This window comes from Ictidomys tridecemlineatus, chromosome 1, assembly GCF_052094955.1.
Source record: "Ictidomys tridecemlineatus isolate mIctTri1 chromosome 1, mIctTri1.hap1, whole genome shotgun sequence".
In the NCBI taxonomy this organism is placed as follows: domain Eukaryota; kingdom Metazoa; phylum Chordata; class Mammalia; order Rodentia; family Sciuridae; genus Ictidomys; species Ictidomys tridecemlineatus.
The window spans coordinates 213519825-213545074 of NC_135477.1; the positions used below are offsets into that span (position 1 = coordinate 213519825).

Genomic DNA, 25250 nt, shown 5'->3' on the forward strand with positions numbered 1-25250 from the left:
CAGGGACCCAACACCTATTACAAGAAGAACAAATGGAGTCCTTGCCCAGATCTGACACACAGTGAGTGGGTCAATTGCATTCAAACAACCATAATTATTTAATACTTAGCATTTGGTAGTACCAACACTTTGATTTTTGACTTGTAGAGGAAGAGCTAGTGTAATAGGAAAGATCTTGTGGAAGTTACTGAAACCTCCACTGTCCTTAAAAATGTGATAAAAAACATATATACACACACACACAAACATACACACACACAAACATACACACATACACATCATTATATAACAAGGATAATGGAAGAGATTTGGGGTGGTGGTTCTTCTCATATCCCCACTTAATTCACCAGTTTTTTCCTTTAAAATCTAGACAGATCTTGGCAATGAGTAGACTGTCACAAATTTATCTATGAAGCCCCAAAAGTGGTTGCTGTGCCAATGTGGTACCCTTACTAGAACAGTTTAACAGCCTTAGGTGCAAATGTGATGAGAATTTAACACAATTCCAAAGATCTCTACTATTGCAATTATAATAAAAATTATTACAGAAAAATACAGGAAAATTAAAGAGGATCAGGAAGTTTAGAGAGGCTGAGTGTTCCCAATAAGAATGGCTACTTTTGAATTAGAGATTTGTCTAGCATGTGCAAGATCCTAGGTTCAATCCCTAGCACCACACACAAACACATTTCTACTTCTTTCTTTTAGCAAACAAACTATCCTTAAGAGTCTTCTTCAGCAGTTTTTCTGGTATCAGGTGGGTAAGAAGCCCCAAAAACTTAGGCTGAGTTTAATCAACCAGGAAGTGTATATGCACTATTCTAAGTTGTGCCATGATTTATGGGTTCTTATCCAATAGCCAGAATAAAACTCTAAGCTTCATTGTGTAATTTTACTCAGAAGCTATGGACCTGGGTATAGCCTAGCTCCAGTTCTCACGTTGCCTCTTGGAATCGGGTATTTCTAACTCTAGAAGACTTTGCCTGTCTTAGGTACTCTGTTTTCTTATTGGGTATTTTTAAAAATCACTGAATAGTTGAGTATCTTAGATATAGCATGTAATTCCATATCCTCTTTGGGAATCTGGCTTCTCCCCCAGATTCCCAAATCTTGCCATGCCTCAAGGCAGCATGATCTCAGCCTATTGAACTGAGTGCTCTTTCTAACATCATATTTGTCCCCTAAGTGGATGATGTCTTATGAAATGGACTTGATGAGCAGGAAACACTCTGAATGCCTTGGTAACATGCATGAAATCCAAAGGATGGAAGATAAACCTTGGAGAAATTAAAGGATCTTCTACAGTGGTGCAGGTGTCATGGGATGCTGGAACATCCTCTACAAAGTAAAAATAAATCAGTATCCCTTAAGCCTCCTATCAGTATGAATGAATTCTGAAGCTTGAAAAAAGTCTGAAGTTTGGTTCAAAATCTGAAGCCTGTTCAGGTTTGGGAGGCATATTTCACACTTGGGGATAGAGCTCCCACACATTCATCAGGTAGTGTTAACGGTGATCGTTTTAAGTGGGTCCTACAAGTAAAGAGGGGTCTTGCAACATAAGCAAGTCACTTGAGCCATATCACCCAGTAGATAGGACTGTGGTACTAGAGGTATCTGCATACTCAATGATACTATGGAAATGGGTAAATTCCAATAAAAAAGTTACACAGCATAGACCCTTAAGCTTTTGAAGCAAGGCCATGCTATCTGCATGTAAATATGTTATTTTTCATGGCAAAGGGGGTTTTCAGATATGATTATGTTAATAATTTTGAGATGAGAAATTATCCTGGCTTATCTGGGTGAGTGCAAGTTAATAACAAGGGTCCTAGTAAGACAGATACAAAGGGTCAGAGTCAAGGAAGAAGAAGTGGCATGAAAGGGGTTAGGGAGAAAGGGTGAGAGAGGGAGAGAGAAGGAGAAGAGAAGGGAGATGTGGGGAGAGAGAGAGATATATTATTAAATATACTGTACTGCTGGTTTAGAGATAGAAGAAGGGGCTATGGGCCATGCAGGAGGAATGAAGTCCTGTTGACCCTTGATTTTTAAATCAGAAAAAAACTAATTACTGACTTCCATAATGGGACATTGATAAATTTGTGTTGTAAGTATGTGGTGATTTGTTACAGCATCGGTAGGAAACTCATACAGACTTTGCTCACCAAAAGTAGGAGGCCTTAGGCCTGCTGAATGTCTAGGCAAATAGAGATCAACACTGTGTCTTTGATACAAGGTGAACAACCTGCTACTTGATGACAACTTGACAATGTTTTCCCTGATTAAGAGTAACCTGTCTTCTGAATGTGTCTTGCCTTTGCTGAATTCAGGGCATCAGCCAGCCCCACTATCCCTGGACTCACATAGTGTCTGATCTACTGACATGGATTCATATCAGCAGTGTTCCAGACCATAGACCCCGCTTTGCAACAGAGAAGGTACATCAGTGAAAACATGACTATGGGATCCACTGTCCCTATCACATACTCCACCCTGCAGAAGCTCCTTCTTGATGGCATGGTGATGTGTTCTTTTAAAGGAGAGGACCCTTCTTCTCTGGGTGTCCTACTTCAGGACACACTACATTCTACTCAATGCTCAATTTATGGTTATGTAGCTCCAATAGAGAGAATATTTGAAAATATATGAAAAGCAAGGAGTAAGAGTAGGAGGGGACTTTGAACGACTGAGAAATCTGTGCTTCCTATTCTTACAACTGTAGAATCTATGGGTCTTATAGAAAAGAAATGAAAGTTCCAGTAAACTTGAAGCACAGCTGTTGAGTGGTCATTTTAGATTCCTCATTCCAGTACATTAGGAGGCAAACAGAAGAGTTCCCACATGGACAGGGGCGATTAGTCCTGACCATCATGAGGAGGGAGGGCTACTGCAACATGAGGAGGACATGGAGCAATACATTTGGCATGCAGGGAACCCTCTGGGTTGTCTTTTGGTCTGTCAATGCATAGGCTCAACAATGCCTAAGTAAGTGGGAAAGTATAGCAATCAAAGTTCAATAAGAGCATGGTACCGGGGATCTCATACCATTCAATGGTGAGGTCCTGACCATCCCCACAGACAACCCAGAAGTGCCAGCGGGGGATGAAGGGAATCTAGAATGGATGGTATAGAAAAGAGATGATGAGTATCAGTATATAATCTTGTTACCAACTGCAAAATTTGAGGCTTTGATTTTTCCTCTTTTGGTATATGTCCCCAGGAATTGTGACAACAGAATGCCAAAGAAGCTGTTCCCATGTGGAGTAAACTTACTGTGTGAAGTTAATCTGAGCTGTGCAAAGGATGAACTGCAGCCAATGCTATAGGGCCATGGCATCCTTCTTTCAGCTGCTGCAGATGATGGTTGCTAAGAGCAGTATACGTGCTTTTGCATTTAACTTTTGTCCATTCAACATTATAATGGGTATATCCCATTATAATGTGGTTGTACATAGCTACAGTAAGTTCTTACTGCTGTGCAGCATCTGATTGCTGGAATATGTCACAATTTATTTGTTATACATTCTGTTGATGAATCTTTGAATTGTCTAGAGTTTTAAACTAATTACAAATAGTAAGTTACAAACTATTACAAATGCCTGTGGACATTCTTTTGCCTGTCTTTTAATACACATACATATATATTTCTTTTGGATTTCTACCCAAGAGTGAAATTACTAAATCATAGTTCTATATGTTCTATGATATTAGATAATGTTAAACACTTTTCCAAGGCAGTTTGTGTCCTGGTAGGAACTATTTTTAACCCTACAGATATGAATATAGCCTCCTATATAATCTTCTGAAAGCTTTATTGCTCTCCTTTTTACCTTTATATCACAAATTATTATGGTTTAAATATGAAGTGTCCCCCCAAAAATTCATATTTTGAGGGTTTGGTTTCCAATGCAGTTTAGAAGTGAGGCATTTAGGAAGTGATTAGATCATAACAGCTCTGACTTCATCAGTGTATTAATCCACTGAAAGCTGAATGGATATTGGGAGGTGGTAGAAACTGTAAGCAGGTGGGACATGGTTGGAAAAATTAGATCACAGATATGTATGTGTTCTTGGGGACTATATCTTGCCCCAGCTGCCCTCCTCTGCTTCCCAGCTACCATGAGCTGAGCATCTTTCCTCTCCATGCCCTTCTGCCATGATGTTCTGTCTGACCAATGGACTGAAAGCTTTGAAACTGTGAGACAAAATAAACCTTTCCTCCTCTAGTTTGTTTTTTGTTAATTGGTTCTATTTAGTTATACTTAACAGTAGAACCCATTTTAACATAATTATAAAAGCATGGAAAATATATCTTGTTCTAATTTTGTCCTTAGTACCTTTACTTCTCCTTTCCTTTCCCCACCCCTCTGCTCATTTCCATCTATTGATCTTTCTGCCATTTATCCATGTTTTTTTTAAATTACTTTCTTGTATATGTATATGATATATATATATGTATGTATTGTCATATATATGACAATACATACATACATACATACACACACACACACACATCAGAAAGTATGTCCAATTCCACTCCAATTTGTTCTTATCAGATATTTTGGTCCCAATGATAGAAAGCTGACTAATATAGTTATCAACTTGGATTTTTTTTGTTTAGAATTATTTTTTTATGTATGGTTTGAGACAGGACTCAAGTTTAGTTTCTTTTCCATATGGAAATAAATTGCATATTTTATTCAAAACACAATTTAAAAGTGTTTTGAAAGTTTCCCCTTTCTTCTGCTGTTCTCCAACACAGTACTTATAATGTTTTAGTTGTTTGGCTTTTCTCATAAAGGAGTTTGTGTTTGAAATGAGTTATTAGAAAATTATTTGGTTGAATCTCTTGTGATGATGGGATTATAGTCCTACTTTTTTTCCCATTAAGAAATCGAAATTTAGAGAAGCTGATTAATTCAGTGAATAGGTTCTTCTGTACAAGGATTCACCCTACTAATGCTTTAAACAAGATAGAAGTGATTTGATTGATGGAATGGTTTCCATATTTAATATAATGGAAATTGATAACCCAGGCCTTCTAAGGAACTTCTGCTAACCACATGTGATTGCATTTCTGAGTCTGACATGGTTGCTTCAGCTTTTACACTCTTGTTCTCATTGTAGTCTAAAGGGAAGGAAAGAAGAGCATGGGATGCACACTCCCTGCTTTAAGGATGTTAGCTAGGAATTGCACACTTTCACTCATATACCTTTGGTCAAAATTAGTTTTATAGCCACACCCACCTCCAAAGGAGCTTGAGAAACAGTCTTTACTTTCGATGGCCATATGTCCCTGATACTTAGGGTCTTTATTACTAAAGACAAAAAGGAGATAATGAGTACTGAAATAGCCAGCCATAGCCAGGTACTTTGTTTGAGCACATCTGAGATCAGGACTGTGTAACTCTAACTTGCACAGCACAGCCCTTGACAGCAGCTACACTTAGTAGTTTGACTATCAAGTAGATTTGTGGGTTACCTTCTATCAGAATTTAATTCTTAGATGTCTCTACAGATGTGTGTGTGCACCCTTTTATTAATAAATAATATTTCTTCACTATGTATTTTTTTCTTGATGAAGCTCTCAAATGAACGTTATTTAAATTTTTTTGCTATTGTTAGTAAAAAAAAAGTTTCCAAAGCCTGTTTTTGTTCTCATTAACTTAATAGTTTTTTTCCTCTTGCCTTCCTTCCTTCCTTCCTTCCTTCCTTCCTTCCTTCCTTCCTTCCTACCTTCCTTCCTTCCTTCCTTCTTGTCTCGCTCCATTTTCCCCTCCTTGTTTCCTCCCACTCCTCTTTCTCTTTTATCTTCAATCTGGTGCCCTGGGATTTCCTCTCCACATCCCTTTGCTTACAATTTAATAACATGGAATAAGCCAAGTAAGGGGTAGGATGGGGTAGGAAAAGTGGTGAGTCATAATGTCTCTCACTTTTACATATTTTTAAAACTTTTATTATTAGTCTTTATTACACAAGTAATACATGTTCATTGTAGAAAAAATTAGAAAACACAGAAAAGCAAAAGAAAAAATAATCACCCATAATCCCACTACCCATAGATAACTGCTATTAACATTGTAGTGTGTGTCCTTCTAGCTTGCTTATGCATATATATATATACATACATGGATATATTTATATATAATTTTCTTTTTACAAATATTATATCATAGTATACATACTGTTTTATAACATGTTTTTCATTTAATATATATTGTGAACATCATTGTTTATTCCCTGAAAAAATTATACAGATACTACATGCTCATGTGGAAAAATTAGAAATTACAGATATGCAAAAAAGAAAATACAACTGCTCCAAATCTCACCTCCCAGAGATAAATTCTGTTATCCTTTGGCAAGCATCCTTTCAGACTCCAATGCACACATGTGTATGTATGTTTTTAAAAGGGATCATATGGTATTCTGCAACTTCCTTCTATTCATTTCATAATCTAACCTGTACATTTCAATACATATACATAGAGCTTATTCTTTATTGGTGCACAGAATTCCATTGGATGAGGTACTTTATTCAACTAACCATATAATGTAGGCTTATTTTCATTTTCCTACTTCTCCAATAATGCTGCTATAAACATCTTTTCTTGCATATATTTGTATAATGAATAAATGCATCTTTACTCCTTTTTTGCTGAAAATGTTAAAGGAAAATTTCCCTAACATGGAATTACTGGGTATACAGGAAAAATATAGTGCCAAAATATTTTCCAGAAAGGTTGAATCAATTTACTCTCCTGTTGACTGTAAGAGAATGTTCATTTCCATACTTCTTAGTTGTCCCTGGAAACTTTAATTCTTTAACTCTCAGCCTTTCTGAGATGTAAAAGGGAGTTTGTCAGACTAATTTGTATTTTTTATTACTAGTAGTTCAACTATTATTTTAAGTTATGATACATTGCCACTTTGTGTCCTTACTTCAATTTTCCACTGGAAAGTTTGCTTCTTTTTTGAGTCATAAAATATCACTCATGTCATTCATTCATTATTCACTCACTCAATAAATCTTTTCAGTATTATCTGTGTGTCTCGAGCTGTGTTAGTAGTTGGGAAAACAAAGTAAGCAAAATAGTCATGGTTGCTGTCATCTCTACTTCCAATTTAGCAGGATAACCAGACAATTAAACAAGCAATAGTGAAAAAAGTATGGGGGGATTATAAACCATGAAAACTTCCCTAAAGCAGTGGTATTTAAACTCTTGGTATATATTTGAGATCTAGACTCAGTTTCATATATTAAAAATAATATTTTATCTTAATTTGGTGTTTTTTCAAAGGAATTTTTGATTTTGAATCAGTCCAATCCATCCATCTTTTCCTTACAATTATTACCTTTGGCATTATGCTTAGAAAGGCTTTTTTGTTTGTTTGTTTGATTGTTTGTCTTTTTCCACACTAAAATAGCATCTTCATCCATGTTGCCTGCTAATCCTTTTGTACGCTTAATTATGTGCTTTAACATATTTATCTTTATTTAATTTAGAATTTATTTGGATGAAAGTTATGAGGTATAGTTCTAATGTTTCTCCCAATAAATGGCTAATCCGTTATCCCAATAAAAGTTGTTTAATAATTCAATGTTTTCTCAAATTTGAAATGTTATATTTATAATGTGCTTGATTTTTTTATTTGTTCTTGGGTTAATTGTAGACTGTGTGTTTAATTCTAGTGAGGCCACTAGTACCACTGCTTTTTCTTAATCTGCCTATAGTTACCTAAAGGTTGAATGCTTTCCTTTTGGTGACATTCTAGAACACAAGCAGTAATGAATACTGCTGAAGTATGGGGTTGAGGGATAGGAAGTTAAGCTGTATGACAGCCTTAATCCTTTCAATGTCAAGACTTTCAGAGTCTGAAATTCCAGACAGGATCATTATTAATCTGGCCCCATTTGTTCCCTTTCTTAAATGAATCCTATGGTTTTATACTGTTTATTTCCCCTCATTCTGAAGCCCAACTTTCAGTAGGTGGCAGTATAACCAAACACTGAGCATCTCAACAGTTTTCACAGGGGCACAGAGGAACAAAATGGTGAGGCAGAATTCAGAATTTCCCCCAAGAGCTTTAATTCACTTGAGGAGGCATCAGACTGTTCTATTTCTAAAGTTCTCCTTGCAGTGAGTCTGCACCTAGATGCACGGAAAACATAAGCAGAGAGATTTTCAAAGTGATACCTTGGACTTGTAGACATTTTACTCATCTTATCCTAAAGTGCCTTTGGGCCCAGTCCTCTGACTGATCTAAAATCCAGGGGGCTTTAAGTGCAATGATTTTGGTGAAATTTCGTTGATTTTTATTTTCCTTATATGAGGTGGTATTTTTCAGGTTTCCCACAGGGAACACATATTGTTGTTGTAATCTGGGGGGAAAACCAACATAGGATATTACAAATATGGTGGTCAAATAAGTGAGTGTGTGCCACAAAATTTACATCCTTTTCTGTTTCAAGTTTGTGGGTACACATGAGAAAATAGGCTTAAAATTCTCTTCTTACCCTTGAGATCAGCTCAAGGTTATTGCCAATCTCAAAGCAAATCACTAGCAGAAGCCAAGACAGCAGAACTTTATCTCATGAGACCACACCTGAGAAAGTCCTTGGGTAGGTGAGAGTAGAGAGGGGTAGCTCTTAAAGGTTGTGCTGGCATATCTAATGGGAGATGGTAAATTACCTATTGCAGCTAGGAGCCAATGTAGGTTATCAGAACTTTGAGTACTAAATGTAATTTTTAGGACCTGCTACTGCAAGGACATCTATAAATCTTGGAGTGTGTCTACAGGAACTATAAAACTGATCGAAGGCTGGAAAACAGGCACTATGAATAAAAGATAAGGTGGCTGAATATATTACCTTAGATATGGAAAGTCTGGCTAAGTAATTAGACAAATTCCCATCTCCATGAGTAGCTACTACAGCCTTCCCAGACATGGAGGTGAGACCTGAATTTATTAACAGTCTTCAGCTGTACAAAGGACAATTGCACAGAAGGTAAGTGTTACTTCACACAGAGACTAAGGCGAGAGTGAGCACAAATTAACCAAGCAGAAGTGATTTAGGTCAGGCATTTAGAAGAACGTGCTGAACACCAAGGTCGGACTTATCATTTAGTAGCTTTGCATGGATTAGTAGGAACAAGATTGAAGCTAAGAGGTCAATATAGTCAAAGGGTGGGAGAGGGCAGAGATGGGAGCTGAGAGCATGCCAATTTGGGCTACTCATAATTTTGAAAACAGGCCTTTAAATAAAATAAGCTCAGGGGATGAAAATGAACCAGATCCAGGAAAAAATATTAAGCTTTAATCAAGATTGATTTGTAAAAATCAAAGTGAGCAGACCAGCTGAGTCTGGGAGTGGTTGCTTGTTTTCTAAGGGAGTATTCAACTGAGTCTTTAAATAGCATGGTCCCATAGTGTTTTACAATTATTTAACAAAGAAAATTGTGATTTTTCTCATATGACTTGTCTGGGGTACTTCTGTTTGTGGGAGGCCAGAATACCTGTAACCTCATATTCATTACCAGTCCTTTGAAACACAACTCTGGACTCCAAGAATAAGGTCAATAAATAGCTGGTGTAATAAAAATAGAGACCTGCATAGCCTTTGGAGTTCTCCTCCAACCCTTTAATCCTTTTGTTTGCTTTCAATACAAGGAGCTAGAAGACTATTCCAATAGAATGAACTATATGAAAATGCTATTTTGTAGGTCAAAACAGTCAAATACCAGCAATTTCATATAATTCAACCTAATAGAATAATTATTTACTCTCTTCATCTTCATGAAAGCTAAAAGCTTTAATATATTTAGTTTTTAGGTCACAGTATTGGTGTATATATAAGTGACTATACAGGATTGAGATTAAAGTTGTATCTTGGGTAAACCACTTGTAGGCATCTAGCTCCTTCTTCTATTGTACTGGACCCTGGTATCTTCTGTCCGACTTGAAAATTGTTCAGACTATGTGAAACAAGAAAAGAAGTGCAAAGACTTGATCTTTCAAACCACAGGAAATTCTGTGTGGGAAATAGGTCAAAGGAAGAGCAGGGGGAAAATATAACAAAATTTATACCATGATACAAGTTTAGTGGAGGAAGATCACAATGAAGTCTGGAGCAGATAAATAAAGCACGTGGCTTCCTCCTTTCTAAAATATAGTATTGCTTAATGTGTCCTGCTTTCAAGATTCTAAGCATAAGACAAGACACCAAGTACACATTGGAAAAGTCATATCTGCATAGTCATCTAAAATGAGACAAGCTTAGCTTAACTAAAATTTTTTTTATTAATAATGTAAAATGTTAAATATTTTTACAATCTGAGCTAATTCCAGCATGCCCTATAAGATTTAACACTATGCTGATGTGCAGACACCATGCTTCAAATTTCAATTAGAACGAAATGTGATAATATTCAATTTTACATTGGAGGGTAATTGTATATGTTACTACACCATTTCCTAACTGGATAACTTCATTCTCCAAGAAGCTGAAAAAGACACCATTGGATCAAAGGGAACTTAGTTGCCCATATGCATTGTACGAAGTTATTAGGATTATTGTATATTTACAAAACTAAATATTTTTCATATATGATTTTTGTTGCATTATAAATTAAGATATTTTTATGTTGAAGCTTTTAGATTCTGACAGAATGGAAGACTAAACTTAAATGAGTGCAGAGAAAGCAATATGTGAGGTGGTGTATGTTTGATTATAGTATTTCTAATGATATCGATAGATTGAATATTTGAACACAGTTTTGCAGTTTTAAATAATTTCTATGTTTAAAGACTTTTCATTTATGATAAATTGTTGAGATCAGCAAGAGCTATAGATAGACTATTATAAGTGAAATAAATTTTCTCTGTATAATACATTTAAAAAACCTTTAAATGATTTAAAAATCATAATCCTTGCATCTATTATGGCATGGTTTGGAGCAGACATGCACAACGTCAGCTTTAAAAATCCTTTTAAAAACAGCCTGCTTTTTGATTCTGTTCTTTTTTTTTTTTCTCTTGAAGGCAGCTGCTTTCAAGTGTAAAATCATTTAAAAGGGTAGGGAGAGGCGGATAAAAGTAATAAGAAGGAAGCATAGAAAATATAGTCAAAAACCCATCACTGTGTGGTCCAGCTGTCCGGAGGTCCTCCGGTTTTGTAATTTTTTTTCCAGGTGTTTTCAGTGGTGGGCTTCAGGAAGAAGAAGAGCCTAGCTTGAGACGAGACAACATAGCCCAAAGAACCTTCTCTTCCGTCTTCTAACCAGAGGGTAGGGAGTTAGATTCAGAAGGCTGCTGTCATCTGTGAGGGGACAGAATGTACATAGGATTGAGGTATAGACAAAAACCCTTGATCTTTATGAATTGGCTTTAAAAAAATCCATGATCCCTTGAATCAAGCTTTTTCAACCTCAGCGCTGTTGACATTTTAGAACAGATAATTAATTCTTTATTGTGGGAGGCCATCCTGAGCTTTGCGTAGTTAGCAATATCCTTGGTCTCTACTTTCTAGGACATCAGGAACACTCTCATGTCAGTTGAGACAAACCAAAAATGTTCCCAGATATAACAGAATGTCCCCTAGAGGAGGGGCAAAATAGCCCAAGATTGAGAATCACTACTCAGAATTAAATGAAAACTGCTTAGAGGCAATCTTTGAGTTAGGAGAAGAATATAGCTTACCAGAAAGAGTGTGTGCTGGCTTCTTTTCTCAATTTGCCTCTACTATTTACTAGTTCTGTGATGTTGAACATGTAACTTAAGCTCACTAAGCTTCAGTTTCCTGGTCTATAAATTAGGATTTAATAATAATACTTACCTTTGGTGAGGATTAAATGAAATAAGCTATGAAAAACACTCAGCTCGGGTGGGTAGCTTAGTGCCTTGCATTAAGTGCCTTGCATAGAGAGGAAGCACTCAGGTAATACAGCCATTGTTAAGTCTTTTCCTTTACATAGGACCATTAGCAATATTCACTTCCTTCATGTCTCAGGAATTGCATGTCTTCAGATATTTCCTGTTGGGTTTTTCCCCAACATTTTCTATATATTTCTGTTCATAAAAGCATCCAGAGAAGATTGAACTGTTGAATTTCTAAGTTTTGGTTTGAATTATTTTGCAAGTAGAGGAAGAATTAAATCAGTAAGCCAGATCTGGTTAAACAGATTGCTTTTTGTGTTTGTTTGTTTGTTAAATAGTGCAGTCCAAAAGACAGAGAGGGTAGAAAGATCCTGTTGGAGCAGAATTGGGCTGTGGGGATCTCAGAACCTGGGGGCACACAAAGGAATGGCCTGGAAAATGCCAACTGGGGTGATGCTAGCACATGGTCTGACTGGACCAAAAGGGCTGGGTGGGACTGGTGAACCTTAAATGACCTTCAGAGTGGGGCTTAGGGGATCCCCCTTTCCCTACCCTAACCTTAAAGGAGACAGAAAATCTGCAAAAGTCACAGAATTAAATGAAGAGATGGATTCTGTGATGGAATGCTTCACCTCAATAGAACTGGTCTGTAGGTAAGGGCTTGTTTTTCTTGATAACTGAGCCTAGTTGCTTAGGAAACTGTCAGGTTAAAAAAAAAAAAAAAAAAGCCCTGGGGCTGGGGTTGTGGCTCAGTGGTAGAGTGCTTACTCAGCATACGTGAGGCTGAGGCACTGGGTTTGATTCCCAGCACTACATAAAAATAAACAAATAAAATAAAGATATTGTATCCATCTATAATTAAAAATATTTTTAAAAATCTTGGTTTTCTGGTCCTCTTACATTAAACTGTATCATCCAATTCCCCAGTTTTTCCTCCCCATCCTTAAAGACTTCCATGTGTCGTTATTTGTAAATGGGCCTTGTCCACCAAAACTGACAGTAGTCTTTAGAAGGGAACACTATTTTAAATATTTATAAGTCCAAGCCAGAGAAGAAAACAGATACCCCAGTTGGGCACATCAAATGACTTAAACACAATCCTTTATCCAGTCTCCATAGATTAAAATTCTTTCTCAAAACTTAGACTCTGTCAAAAGGACTATTTTTTCCCTTTCCATAGTGAAATATAATTTATAATAATCTGGACATCAACAGTTTGAGAGCTAGAAACAGAGCATCTTTCTTTTAGCATTAATTTGTCCCCAAAGGATGAAGTTACTGAAAGCAATGTCTAATAATATGCATGAACCTCATTTTTCAAGATAATCTCTTAGAGATGAACCATGATAGATTTGGGACAGAAAGAAATCATAACTCACTTTCTCATCATTTCTAGGACTCTTATTTCTTTAACCAACAAATGATCAATAAACTTAACCTAACTGGAGATGGCAAAGATTTTAGGAGACTCTGTAAAACACTGAAGGGTAACTACACATCTTGAAACTCAAGTTGACCTACAATTCAATACTTCCCGCTTTCCGGAACAGAGTCATCAGAACTAGGGAGGAAAAAAAATATATATATATACACAAATGCATATATATATATTTTATATATATATATATATATACACACACACACACACACACAAATGCATATATCTCAGATTATACACACACACACACACACACACATATCTCGAAGAAACAGTTTTTATATTTTCACTTTTTTAAGACTTGGAAGATCTATCTTCCAAATTTCTACATTTTCTGCTTTCCTTCCCCATAATACTTAGCAGATTTGAGAACAGACTTAACTGGTCTTTATATATATATTATAAAATGCAATTCTGATGTGTATTGTTCTCATTATATGATGAAATGTGTGCCACAATGTTGTTTTTATAAATGAAAGTGTGCCTCTGTATGCTATGGTCAGATATTTAGTTCCATTTTTAATGTTTTAAATGCACACAGTTATTATACACAGATATTATATGATCTTTATTAGACTGAATCTTGTTCATTCATTACAGTGAATCAAAAAGGCTTTCAGTTGTATAGCTTTTTTGGTATTGAAATTCTTCTCATCTAATCTTCTTCATAGATGCATTTGTACACATTATGTGCCCATACACATACATGCACATACATACACACACACACACACACACACACACACACACACGGGGTATATATGCTGGACTTATATATGTCACTGTATACATAACACATATATTATGTATATATGTCATAAATACATGTCACTCACAATAGGATAGAAGTGTTAGGACTTGTGGGGAAGGTGCTTAGACATTAAGCAAAGGACAGGCTGCCTGTTAAGGACACTGCTGATTTGGTGACAAATTCACAAAGGTGAATCTTTGTGACACCTTTGCCCAGCCCAGAGCTTGTCTGATTATCTCCTAGGGCTGAAGAGACACAAAAGCTCAGAACTTCTTGGCAAAAATTCAGAGCAGCTTTCTACACCACAGGAAACTGAGATTTCAGTAAATGCTGAAATTCACCAAGCAGGAAGTATGCCTAGAATGGTTTGAAGTGAATTAGACTCCAAGAAAAGATGTCTCTTTATACTGATTGAAATCCTGTCTCTGAAGCAAAGGGTTGCTGAAAGAATATGAGCAAAATGGAACATTTCCCTACTCATTCTAAATTGTCTGGGCTAATCCACTTGAACTCGTTGGAAAATCTTTGGGTTTTATTGCAACTGTTTGGATATGGTTTACTCATTAAGACTTTTGTAGCTTCTTTTCTCAAAAGTGCACAATATCAGGAGAATGTAACCAAGGACAGCTTTAAATGTGAAAATGAAAAGGGGGAAAGGAAGGGGAGAAATGAAAGCAAAGGGCAAAGTGAAAGACAAGGAAAAATATGGAATTTAGCCATCAGGAAGGTCAAACTCTATTCATTTGATATTTAGTTCTTGGATGTTACTCAAACCAGAGACTGGCATCCTGCAGGACACAAGGATACCATTTCTTTATTGCTAAGTTTCTTGGCTAATAAATTCCTCAACTTCCTTATACAGAGAATATGTTGCATGGGTTTAAAGCTGTGTTCTTGGATATAATAAGAAAAAAAACACTGATAAAGGAACTATAGTTTCATGTTTGTGTTCCAGGAGCTCAGTGGTTCTCAAATACTAGCTGCATAAGCATCATCCAAGGGCTTGCTGAAGCACAGATTGTTGGTAACACCCGCACAGGTTGTGGATTAACAGGTTGTGGGTGAAGTCAGAGAATCAGTGTTTCTTACAATTACCCAGACATGCTAATGCTTCTGGTTCTGAGACCACAATTTGAAAACCACAAATGAACCTGCTAAGTGTAAGGCCCTATGTTGGGTACTGAGAGTAATATCATGATGAGTCCAAACAAAAAGATGATCCCTGGATGCAAAGATACTTCCTTCAGTAATTATGAGGCTTCATTACAATGCTATAAGAGATCTCCAAATATAGTGCAATGAGAGTTCCCAAGGGGAGGGGACAAAGGATTGCTCTCATTTAGAGGAGAAGAAAAACATTCATGCAAGCTTCTGGGAGGTCCTAGTGATCACTCTGGACCACAGAAATGAGGAAAATTTGGATATTTGTTGCAGGGGTGGGCATTTGGAATAAAGAGAACACTATAGACAAAGATATGGAGGTGATCAAAGGCTGCTAATCTGGATTCAAGTGAACAGTCTAGTCTGGTTGAAATTAAGGGTTTACGAAGTAGGATGTCAAACAGAACCTAAGTATGCCCACAACTTCCCTTGCCTCCCTGTTTTATTCATGCTGTTTTTCTCCCCCCAGAAAAGTCCTCCCTCCTTAGATGAATGATAAGCTAATCTCCATTTCAAGATTAAACACTTTTTTTCTCCCCCATAAAGTCTTTTCTGACTGTTCCATGCTTTCGCATTCTGTTATGCTCCCATTCCTTCTATAAACAATTGTTATAGGTCTTGGCACATTATCTGCATGCAATCATGTCTTCTCACCACCCTGTAAGCAACTCTTCATGAAAATATTCATACATTTACCATTTCTGCCCCAGCTTTTGACTACCACTTACTCCCTGACCCTATCCCTGGGTTTCCATATCCCAGATTCCTCATAATTTGCTTTTGCCAGCCACACCACTACCACGGTCACACCTTGCTGCTGAATCCTGTGAACACCTTTGGTTCTTATCTGGCTTCATCACCCTGCCCTAGTAGCCATTGTTTCTTCATTACTCTCTTTATTTCATAATGCTTTCCTGGATTTCTTCTCAGGCCTTTTTGTAAACTGTTCTCCTTTTCTGTCCAACCTTAACTTTTGGCATTCCAGGGCTCTTCTCTGCACACTTCCCATGAGTGGTCTCAACTATTTGTGGGGCTTCAGTGACCATTGTGGAAGATGGTCAGCTCTGTTTCTGTCCTCCTGGATTAAATGTTCACTTCAGCACTACCAACCACTGAACACTGCTCTTGGAGGTTCCTCATGTCCAACACCTTAATCATTCTCTATCTCTAAGGCTTCTCCTCTGTTCCATCTAGCTTAATGATTGACACCATTTTTCAATCACTTTCCAAGTTTGACCCCGGGTTTCATTCCTGATTCTGCCTTCTCTGTCATGCACCACCTCTGACTAGCTATAATTACCCTTTCTAATCTTTTAGCTTTAAGTCAGATCTTAAGCATTTCTCATTTGGAATACTGCACTTTTCTCCTAACTGCATCCTTCCAACAGCTCCAGGATAAAAATACAACACTCTTAATGTGGCTTACCGGTGTCTTAAGGTATAGCCCACCTAATTCTCTCATCTCTCTCTATATATATATTCTGGGAATCAAATCAAGGGCCTCACACATGCAAGAGCACTACCACTGAACTACATTCCCAGCCCTCTCATCTTTCTTAAGCCTCCATCTAACCACTTTCCTAACTACCGAAGAGCTGTAGTTTTTAAAAGAAATGCTCTGTGCTGTATCTACTCATATGTAGATCCTTGGGTCTAGGTAATCTTTACCCCATCTTTTTCTTTGAGTAACTCCTACTCACCTTAAAAAGTCTCAGCTTGGATACTTTCCAAAAAGCAATCTCAAATGCTTCCCCATTTCAACTCAAATTCAGGCTAAGTGAGAATCCAATATAATCTTGTGGCAACCTGTGTGTAATCACTGTGGCATTATTGTATTCTAAGTGCTCATCTTTGTATCTTAATGGTAACATAGATGGGGGCGGGTGGCAGTGGCAGGGAGAGTCCTTTTTGGAGTTCACATGCCTTCTCTGAACACTTTACCACAATCTCTATGAGGGAGGCATGGGCCATCTGGAAAAGGTGATTCTCAGTCAATTCTGCCTTGGGTGGCAGCATCGGGGTGGAGTGGTGCAGTGCAGGGCTTTATCCCCAGATCTGGCACAGAATTTGACACATCATAGGTGATCATCACATGTTGGATGGTGATAAGGACAATGGATACTAGAGTGAGATCTGTTCTTCCTTCAGTAGATATTTAACATTTGTGAGTAGAGGCTCAACATAGAGTAATGCATTAGAATTGATGCATGGATTAGATTGGAGGAGAGGGATTACATTTGTCACATTGAAAGCTGGATAAAAGGTTGTGGAGATTACAAAGGATATGGAGCTACTGGTAAAATTGCCCAGAATAGCTTTCCAACACTACCTGGTAACACAGAATGTCTTCAGTTGAGGCCCTGGGAAAAGGACTTGAAAGGTCACCTCCAGGACAGAGGGAGCATAACTTCCCAGTGCTCTTTAGCCAGATATCCAGATACCTTTTATCTGATATGGCCAGATTGGTTTTACATACAGTGGTCCAAATCAGAGTGGATGGAGGATATAAATCTGGGAGAACAGTTTATAGGCTCAGTTTAATCTAGAGCAGGACTGTCCACATGTGAGCACCATTCTAGAGCAGATTTGATTCCTGATTTACCTACTCCAGGCTGATTCTCGTGCGTGGTATCAACAATGGAATTCTATGCAAGACTGAATATACCCATACAACCACAGCATTAAGTCAGAATTTTAGAAAAGGTGAAACTGTCTTTCAGGCTTAATTTATTTCTGGCGATTTGCTTTGTTTCATAACAGTGTGCATTTAGAAGATGCTTGTCCTTCACTTTCCAATCTCCTTTTAGCCTTAGTCAGTAACCTTGCGGGCTCTCCACAGGTGGTTCCATTTGTAATCCATTTGACACAGCAAGACCATCATAATTAATGAAGCTCCCTACAGCACTGCCAGTGACCCAGAATGTAGGACAGGAGGGGCATTGAAGCAGTGGAAAGAACAGCGGGCTGAGAGCCAGGAGACCTGGGTGTCGCCTGGAGCCTGCTGGGGAGCTGAGGCAGAACAAGGGTGGCTGGCTCTTTTTTTGTGCACCTCTTTGTCTCCAGTCTTAAAGTGGAAGGATGGGAAAGAAAAGACTTTCTCTAAAATAAAGCCATCATCGCTAACTATTAAAATCCCTGCCCTCGGCCACCCTCCTTTCTTTTCTACTGAAAATCAATTTGAAGTCAACTTTTGTTGAGTCAAGTTTTGATTGTGTAGAAAGGGAAAGATATGATTAAATCTTTAAATACTAAAAAAGAAAACAGAACAATTTCTGAGACAAGGGCTGAGAGGGAGCCTGGAGAAGAGGGGGATCTGGCTGGCAGGTAATTACATGGTCAGGGCTCTGGGTTGGAAAAACAAGGATCGGGAATGTTATCTTTCCCCTTTTTCTCTGTTTCAAACAGACATGTAAATGGAATAAAAAGAGAAAGGAAATAAGAAGCCAGAAAGAAAACAGATGGCTTTCTATAAAGGTTTTCAACCAGTTAGAATCATGTTTTGAAAATAATGTTCTACAGAAAAGGATTGGAAAAATTTTTCCATACTTTCCCCGGACTGTTTCCTGCACATGTTAGACTAGACCTGTATAATAAACAAATCACCTGAATGGAGAAGTCTTGGCAGTCCACTTTGGATCAGTCAGAGAGAAGAATCTCATATGATTTACTCATTAAAATGATGCCATAGGCATTTGTCAAAAACATTCCCAGAGGGACCACAAGAGACCTGTTCTCCTGTCTTCAGACACTCCCTGGACCCTGCAGGCATCTCTCAAGCCCTTCCCCATCAGCCAGCTCACAGTGGCAACATGCTGTGGGGACATGTTGAACATTTAGAGAACTCAGATCTGCACACGCTGATGGTTCACATTTCTCCTCCAAAATGAAGACACCTGAATTTCTACCAATCCTTCATCCCAAGTTATTTTTTAAAATTAAGATCTTACTGTACCACTTTCTTCTGAATAAGTTCTTACACCTCCTAACTCTTTCTTTTTCATTCTCCATATGGATCCAGGACTCAAGTCCCTGTATTATTTATTCCTTTAACTCATAGTATTTTATTAGTATTCTAATATTTTAAAGATGTATTTAAAATTTTATTTTTGTTTGCGAAAATAATACAAATTTATGTAAAATATTTATATTATACTTTCTCTAAAAATAGACTAAGTGAATAAAATTTTTCTTTCCACTAATGTACAATTCAAAAATTGCTGAATGAATTACCACTGGATATGGAGGGAATGTTTAAGGTGGCATAATTTAAAATGTAGACTTTATGGCATCCATGAAATTTAGACTGGGGGACCCTGGGTAGTCTTCCTTCTAGGCTACTGAATGTGAGGTTCAGCAAGGGGCTTGGTGCTATTGATGGAGGAGATTTGCCAAGTAGACACAAAGGACACTTTAGACATGATTTCCAAGTCCAGAAGTCAACACTATTAACTGCAGCCTCAAGACCAGCCACACATGGATATAACACGTGGTCATGGTGAGTGGTAATAGGGACTGTTTGATTCAGTAGCGGTTTGGGGTTCTCCTGAGCAAAGCAGGGTGGGTCAGCTAGTAAATAATATCAACAATACCAGTAATAACAATAGTACTTACAATAAAGCGTCTGTCAAACATTTGCTCCTTGTAAGTAAGGTTTGTAATAGGCATATGACGCACTGTTTCATTTTATCCTCATGACAACCCTCTGAAGTAGGTGATACTATTGTCCCCTTTCAGGGATGAGGAAATTAAAATTTCCAGAAGTTAAACACTTAACCAGGGTGAAAAGCTGATACGTGGTAGTGACAGCATTTGTACTGTGGCTAGTTTTAATCCAAGGTTCTTTGTCCTAAACTTTGCTTATTTCTACCAACAATCTTCCATGTTGTGATCAGAGCAATCTATCATCACTACAACGTGTTGTCTTTTTTTTTTTTTTTTCAAAAAGCACTACATCCTTGGCTCAAGACAGCTGGCCTTGGTGGCCAGATCCTTTGGGGGTACTTGAAGTGACCTGATGTGCTAGTCCCCTGCCTCTCGCCCCATGCAGCTGAGGCCACACTACTCCTAAGCCTTTCAGCCTCTTCGTCTGGTGTTCTCACTTCCACCTCTCTACCTTCTGCTGAGCTGCTTCCTGAGCCAAGAGGCGCCTCAGCTCTGCTGCCAAATCCTCCTCCACCCCTCCTCCTCGCTCTAAGGCAGGCAGCACTGTGTCCTCTCTCCCGCCTAGGCTTTGCTCAGTGGAAACAAGAGGAGTTTCTAACTTGCCTCCAAAAAGCCTTTCCCCACGTTCTCCGTGCCACTCTCTGAAGCTGCTCCAGCTGCATATGCTTTGTGAGAGTGCTTGTCGTCTCCCTCACCATCCCCCCCGCCATCCTTAGTCCCAAGGCCTGCAAAGTTGGGTACAGCTTTAACAAATATTTATCATTTGTGCCAGGTATTATTCTACTATGTCCCTATCTCTAGATAGTGGGGATACAATAGTTAATAAAAACATGGAGAGGCCCTTCTCTCTTTCTAGTGAATATCCTTTCCTTTTCTGTTGGATGTCTACTTCAAGATAGTTCTGGAGATGGACTACCTGCGCATCTTCATCCCAATTTTTCTACTTACAGTCTGTGTGACTTTAATTAACCTCTCTATGTCTGAGTTTCCTGTAACCTCAGAAAAATAATAATATTTCCCTCAAAGTTGTTAGAATTAAATAAGCAGCTGAGGTGGCTCAGTGATAGAGCATTTGCTTGGCACATGTGAGACCCCTGGGTTCGATCCCCTGCATTACACTCACAAAAATAATTAAATAATTTAGTACAGTTATTGTATGTATACAGGATGGTGACATGGTAAGTTCCCAATTTATGTTAAGTATTACTATTACTTTTTAAATAATTAGACATGTAGATATTAGGGATCTTTTTTTTATTTTTTATTTATTTATTTATTTATTTTAATTTTAATTTTTATTTTTTTTATTGGTTGTTCACAACATTACAAAGCTCTTGACATATCATATTTCATACATTAGATTGAAGTGGGTTATGAACTCCCAATTTTACCCCAAATGCAGGGATCTTTTTTGGAAGTATTCCTAAGTCTCTCCCCTAGGCTGCAAACCTCTTGGAGACAAGGGCCACATTCTCAGACTTTTTGAGTGACCCCATCTGGTATAGGGCTCGACACCGCATACAATCAGTCGGGGAGAAATCTGCTTCTAGGTCAGAGTATATCTCTACCCAGTTCAAAGCAATTTTGTGATTACATTTCCTCCAAGGAAGACAAATGTATGCTTAATGCTTTTTATTGTTTCTGGAAAACACCCACTTTAATTTCTCAAGAAATAAGTTCCAAGTTATGTATCTTGTTTAAAACATCCTTTGCCACACAGAGAAATGACAAGACTCACCTTGATTTTTCAATGGTAAAGGCATAGTTTCCCTGAGTTTGCTTAAAAGGTTTTTCATTTCTCGCATGTCTCTGTAAAATTGATAAAAAGAAAGAGTAATCAGCTGTAAATTTCTAAAATGAAGTCTCAGTCTGTTCTATGAGACAACTGAAAGGCAAGAATCTGGGCCTAGTTGTACTAGCTCTTTTTTTTTTCAGTAGGCAAATATTGGATCTATTTTGCTTTTATAAGAAAAACATCTGAGATGGGGTCAGCTCCTGTGGGATAGAGAATTACTCTGAGGAACATTTCCACAGGATAGTGTCCTACAGGAAACTTCATCCTTGCCTCCAAATGCACCTGGCTGAGATCATAGAGGAGCCTTTGGTAATGAGGACAATGCTTCAGATTTACAGTGAGAGGCCAAGGACATGCAAAATTCAACAATTGGGGAGCAGGGGTGGAGGTAGGGAGATGTGATATCTGGGGTTCTGGTCAGAGGCAGTGGTGACTGTGTAGGTTCCTCACTATTCTCTGCTGAGGTTCAAGTCTCTCCTTGCTGTGATTGGAATTCAGCATAATGAAGTATTAAGCATTTGTGAGAATCAATGCTTACTAAATTGAATGATGGGAGAATATGACAAATTCTACAACCTCTGAAGAAGAGCTCTTAATAAAGAGAGACAGAGAAACCACCTGGGGGCAGGTTGGTCTTCCTGTAGCCACTAGCCTCTTTTTTAAAACTTCCTGGCTCCCCATTATGGTCTATTGCAATACCACTGCATACTTCCAACATCCTCCCTCATCTCAGTGGAATGTCATCATAACACCCCAGAACTGTAGAGCAACCAACGACTTCAGGGGCTTCTAGCCTAGTGCAGTGGGAAAACTGAACTTTTCAAATGTTTGGGACAGTGGTACCCACATACATTTAGGTGGTTGTGCAAAAGGAGACAGTGCTTTTAAAATCTTGGGACCTAGTTTTAGATTTCATCTAAAACAGCAATAATTTGATGCAAAAACCAGATACATCTTTTAATCAACGTTAGAATAGGCTAGCATTAATAGGGACCATAGATTTAAGTTTGGGAGCAGAGATAATTCTAAAGTGGAAGAAATTCTATCCACTAATTTATTTTTCTTGTGCATTTAGGAGAGCTACCATTTAACTTCAGGTATGAAAACTCTCAGTCCCTTTCACAAAACACCACTATTCTGCTAAGCACAGTTTGAGGGCCACTGCCTTGGGGTGGGGGGGTGGCGTGGGCACTAGAGACCCCAAGGGACCTCTTCCTCAAAAGAATTGACTAAGATGTGAATAGGAGCTCAAATATCAGGAATTGCTGATTAGAAAAGGAAGGGAAAGCAGCACACAGGTCTGTAGAAATGTTTCAATGTCACACTGTGACATTGAGCACTGCAAGCAGACAGCAGATGAGATTAAAAAAAAAAACCCAGGTCCCTCTCTTCATAAATTCAAGGGGTATTTTCTGCTTCCATATAAGACTGACTGCTGCACAGGAGTATCACCAGAGAGACCCTGATTCCCTTGGCTTCTGGTGGGGCCCAGGCCTCAATGTTTTTAAAAAGCCTTCCTGGAGAGTTATATGCAGACTAGTTTGGGCCCAAGTCAGAGAATCCAGGAGAGCTGAGGAAGCCATATCCAGACCAGGAATTCTGTGCCTACTTCCCTCACTCTTTTCCACTCCTTTAACCAGAATCTGGACTTCCAGGCTGACCAGAAATACAGCTAGCACTGTGGGCTTATTACCCTATTCTTACTACCATCCACAGCTTGCTTTCTTAAAACTTATAATGTGTGGCTATAGCTGCTGTGCAAGGTGCTTTGAAAAGGAAAATGGCTTTACAGATGGTTTCTGCCCTGACCATGGCATTCTGGATACATATATATATATTCCCCCTGGGAACAGAACAAAGAATCTTCTATTTTGTTACTTAAGATAAATCACTACCTCATGATTTGTCTACAGTTTTATCAAACTGAGCCAAACAGTTTTATTGTTTGAATTGTTGGATTTCCAAGCTTATTACAAAATCCAAGTTTTATTAATAGCACATAATCACTACATAGTTCAATTTTCTATAAACACAGAAATTCAGTAAGTAGCTTTAGAATTATATTACAATCTAAAAGTAGAACTACAATGGCTATAAATGTCACTGGAAGTTACATTTCTAAATGTAAAAAAATAAAATGTTTATTATGTTGTCAATGAGTCAACCCTACACACACAGAACACTTAGTGGAATTGCCCAATACTCATTCAACTGCTCTGTGCCAACTCTGGGGACATTAGTAGCAAAGGGTACAGATATTAGTGTGAAAACCAACAAACAAGAGTCTCATCTTTCTGCCTCACAGAACAGCACTTTTAGCCTTTAGATAGGACATGACACTTATTGTTATGATATTATTATTGCTTCTTTTTCTCAAATGAAATAGAATCATTGTAGAATTTCTTCCCAAGAAAAAAACACCCTCTAGAAGTAAGCTCCTACTTATGACAGTGCATTAACTCATTTTGGCCACTAAGGGGCCATCAGCTACGTTCTGGGAAAGTAAGAGGAGGCTCCATGAAATGCCCTTTGTGAACAGGACAGAATGCTCAGCTAAATAGGCCACTCCATGTATCTGAAATTTAAAAATCCACTAGAAGCGTCTTTGCGTGACTTTGGATTTTTTCGTCTTAAACAAATAGATTTTTGGGAACCAGTCTGGTGGATGAACTATGACAGTATATAGATCTACTTTTCTCCCTTCTACAGAGATAGAGCATACTTGAGAGGGATAAGCAGAGTCTTAGGAGCTGGCACCTACTGTCCTGCTACTGTTTGCCTGTAGGATTTGGACTACTTACACTCTATCATCTCAGCTTTTTCATCTGCCCATGAGAACAGTCTCCAAGGTCCCTGCCAGCACTATACTTCTCTGGCAGACCAAAGAAAGCTGTTTCTTCTGAACCTGAAATAGAAAACTCTCAACTCTCTGTGGCCCCTAAGAACATTAGCTGGGGGAGGATTGGAAGTCTATTCAGGGTAACTTCCCACTTACCTTTCAGTGTTCTCAATGTCTGTGGAAACCTGCCAGGAATGTTGCTGACTATCTATGGGGGATGAGGAGGAGTCCTCTAGGGCAGGTATTTCAGCACTTTCCTCAATTTTGCAATCCAAACTCTTCATTCCCCCACCAGGTTCCTTTCCTAAGGCAGAGAAGTTGTTGGCAAAGAGAAAGGGTAAGAAATCATAAGTGCAAGTTCTATATCCCAGGATGGCATTGCAAAAGTTGGCTATGCTTTGAGCCAAATGCTACATTAAATCTAATAGCTTTCTGAGTAACAGAATAATTGTGTGTGTGTGTGTGTGTGTGTGTGTGTGTGTGTGTGTGTGTTTGTGTGTGTGAGGGTGGGGGAAGAGATGTTTTCTCAACATCTGGGAAAGATTCTTAAGGTCAGTGTAACCTAAAGATGAAGATAAAATTAAGGTCCCTGCTACATGTAGTGGCACTTGCCTGTGATCCTAGCTACTTAGGTTGCTGAGGGAAGAGGATCACAAATGCAAGGCCAGCCTGGGCAATACAGTGAGACTGTCTCAATATAAAAGAAAATGAATTAGGAGATGTATCTCAG

General features: G+C 38.2%; 1 protein-coding gene across 4 annotated transcripts in view; it reads right to left on the reverse strand.

The window, feature by feature from the left end:
* Positions 1-5930: 5930 nt before the first annotated feature.
* Rgs7bp (regulator of G protein signaling 7 binding protein) overlaps positions 5931-25250 on the reverse strand; it is a 100349-nt gene continuing 81029 nt past the window's right edge. For all 4 annotated transcript variants that reach the window (XM_005319574.5, XM_078015952.1, XM_021722491.3 and 1 more), the window contains 3 exons: positions 24677-24824; positions 21625-21695; positions 5931-11317 (listed from right to left, as the gene is read on the reverse strand). In XM_005319574.5, coding sequence (XP_005319631.1) covers positions 11226-11317; positions 21625-21695; positions 24677-24824 — 311 coding nt within the window. In that variant the 3' untranslated portion in view covers positions 5931-11225. The remainder of the gene's footprint in view (positions 11318-21624; positions 21696-24676; positions 24825-25250) is intronic.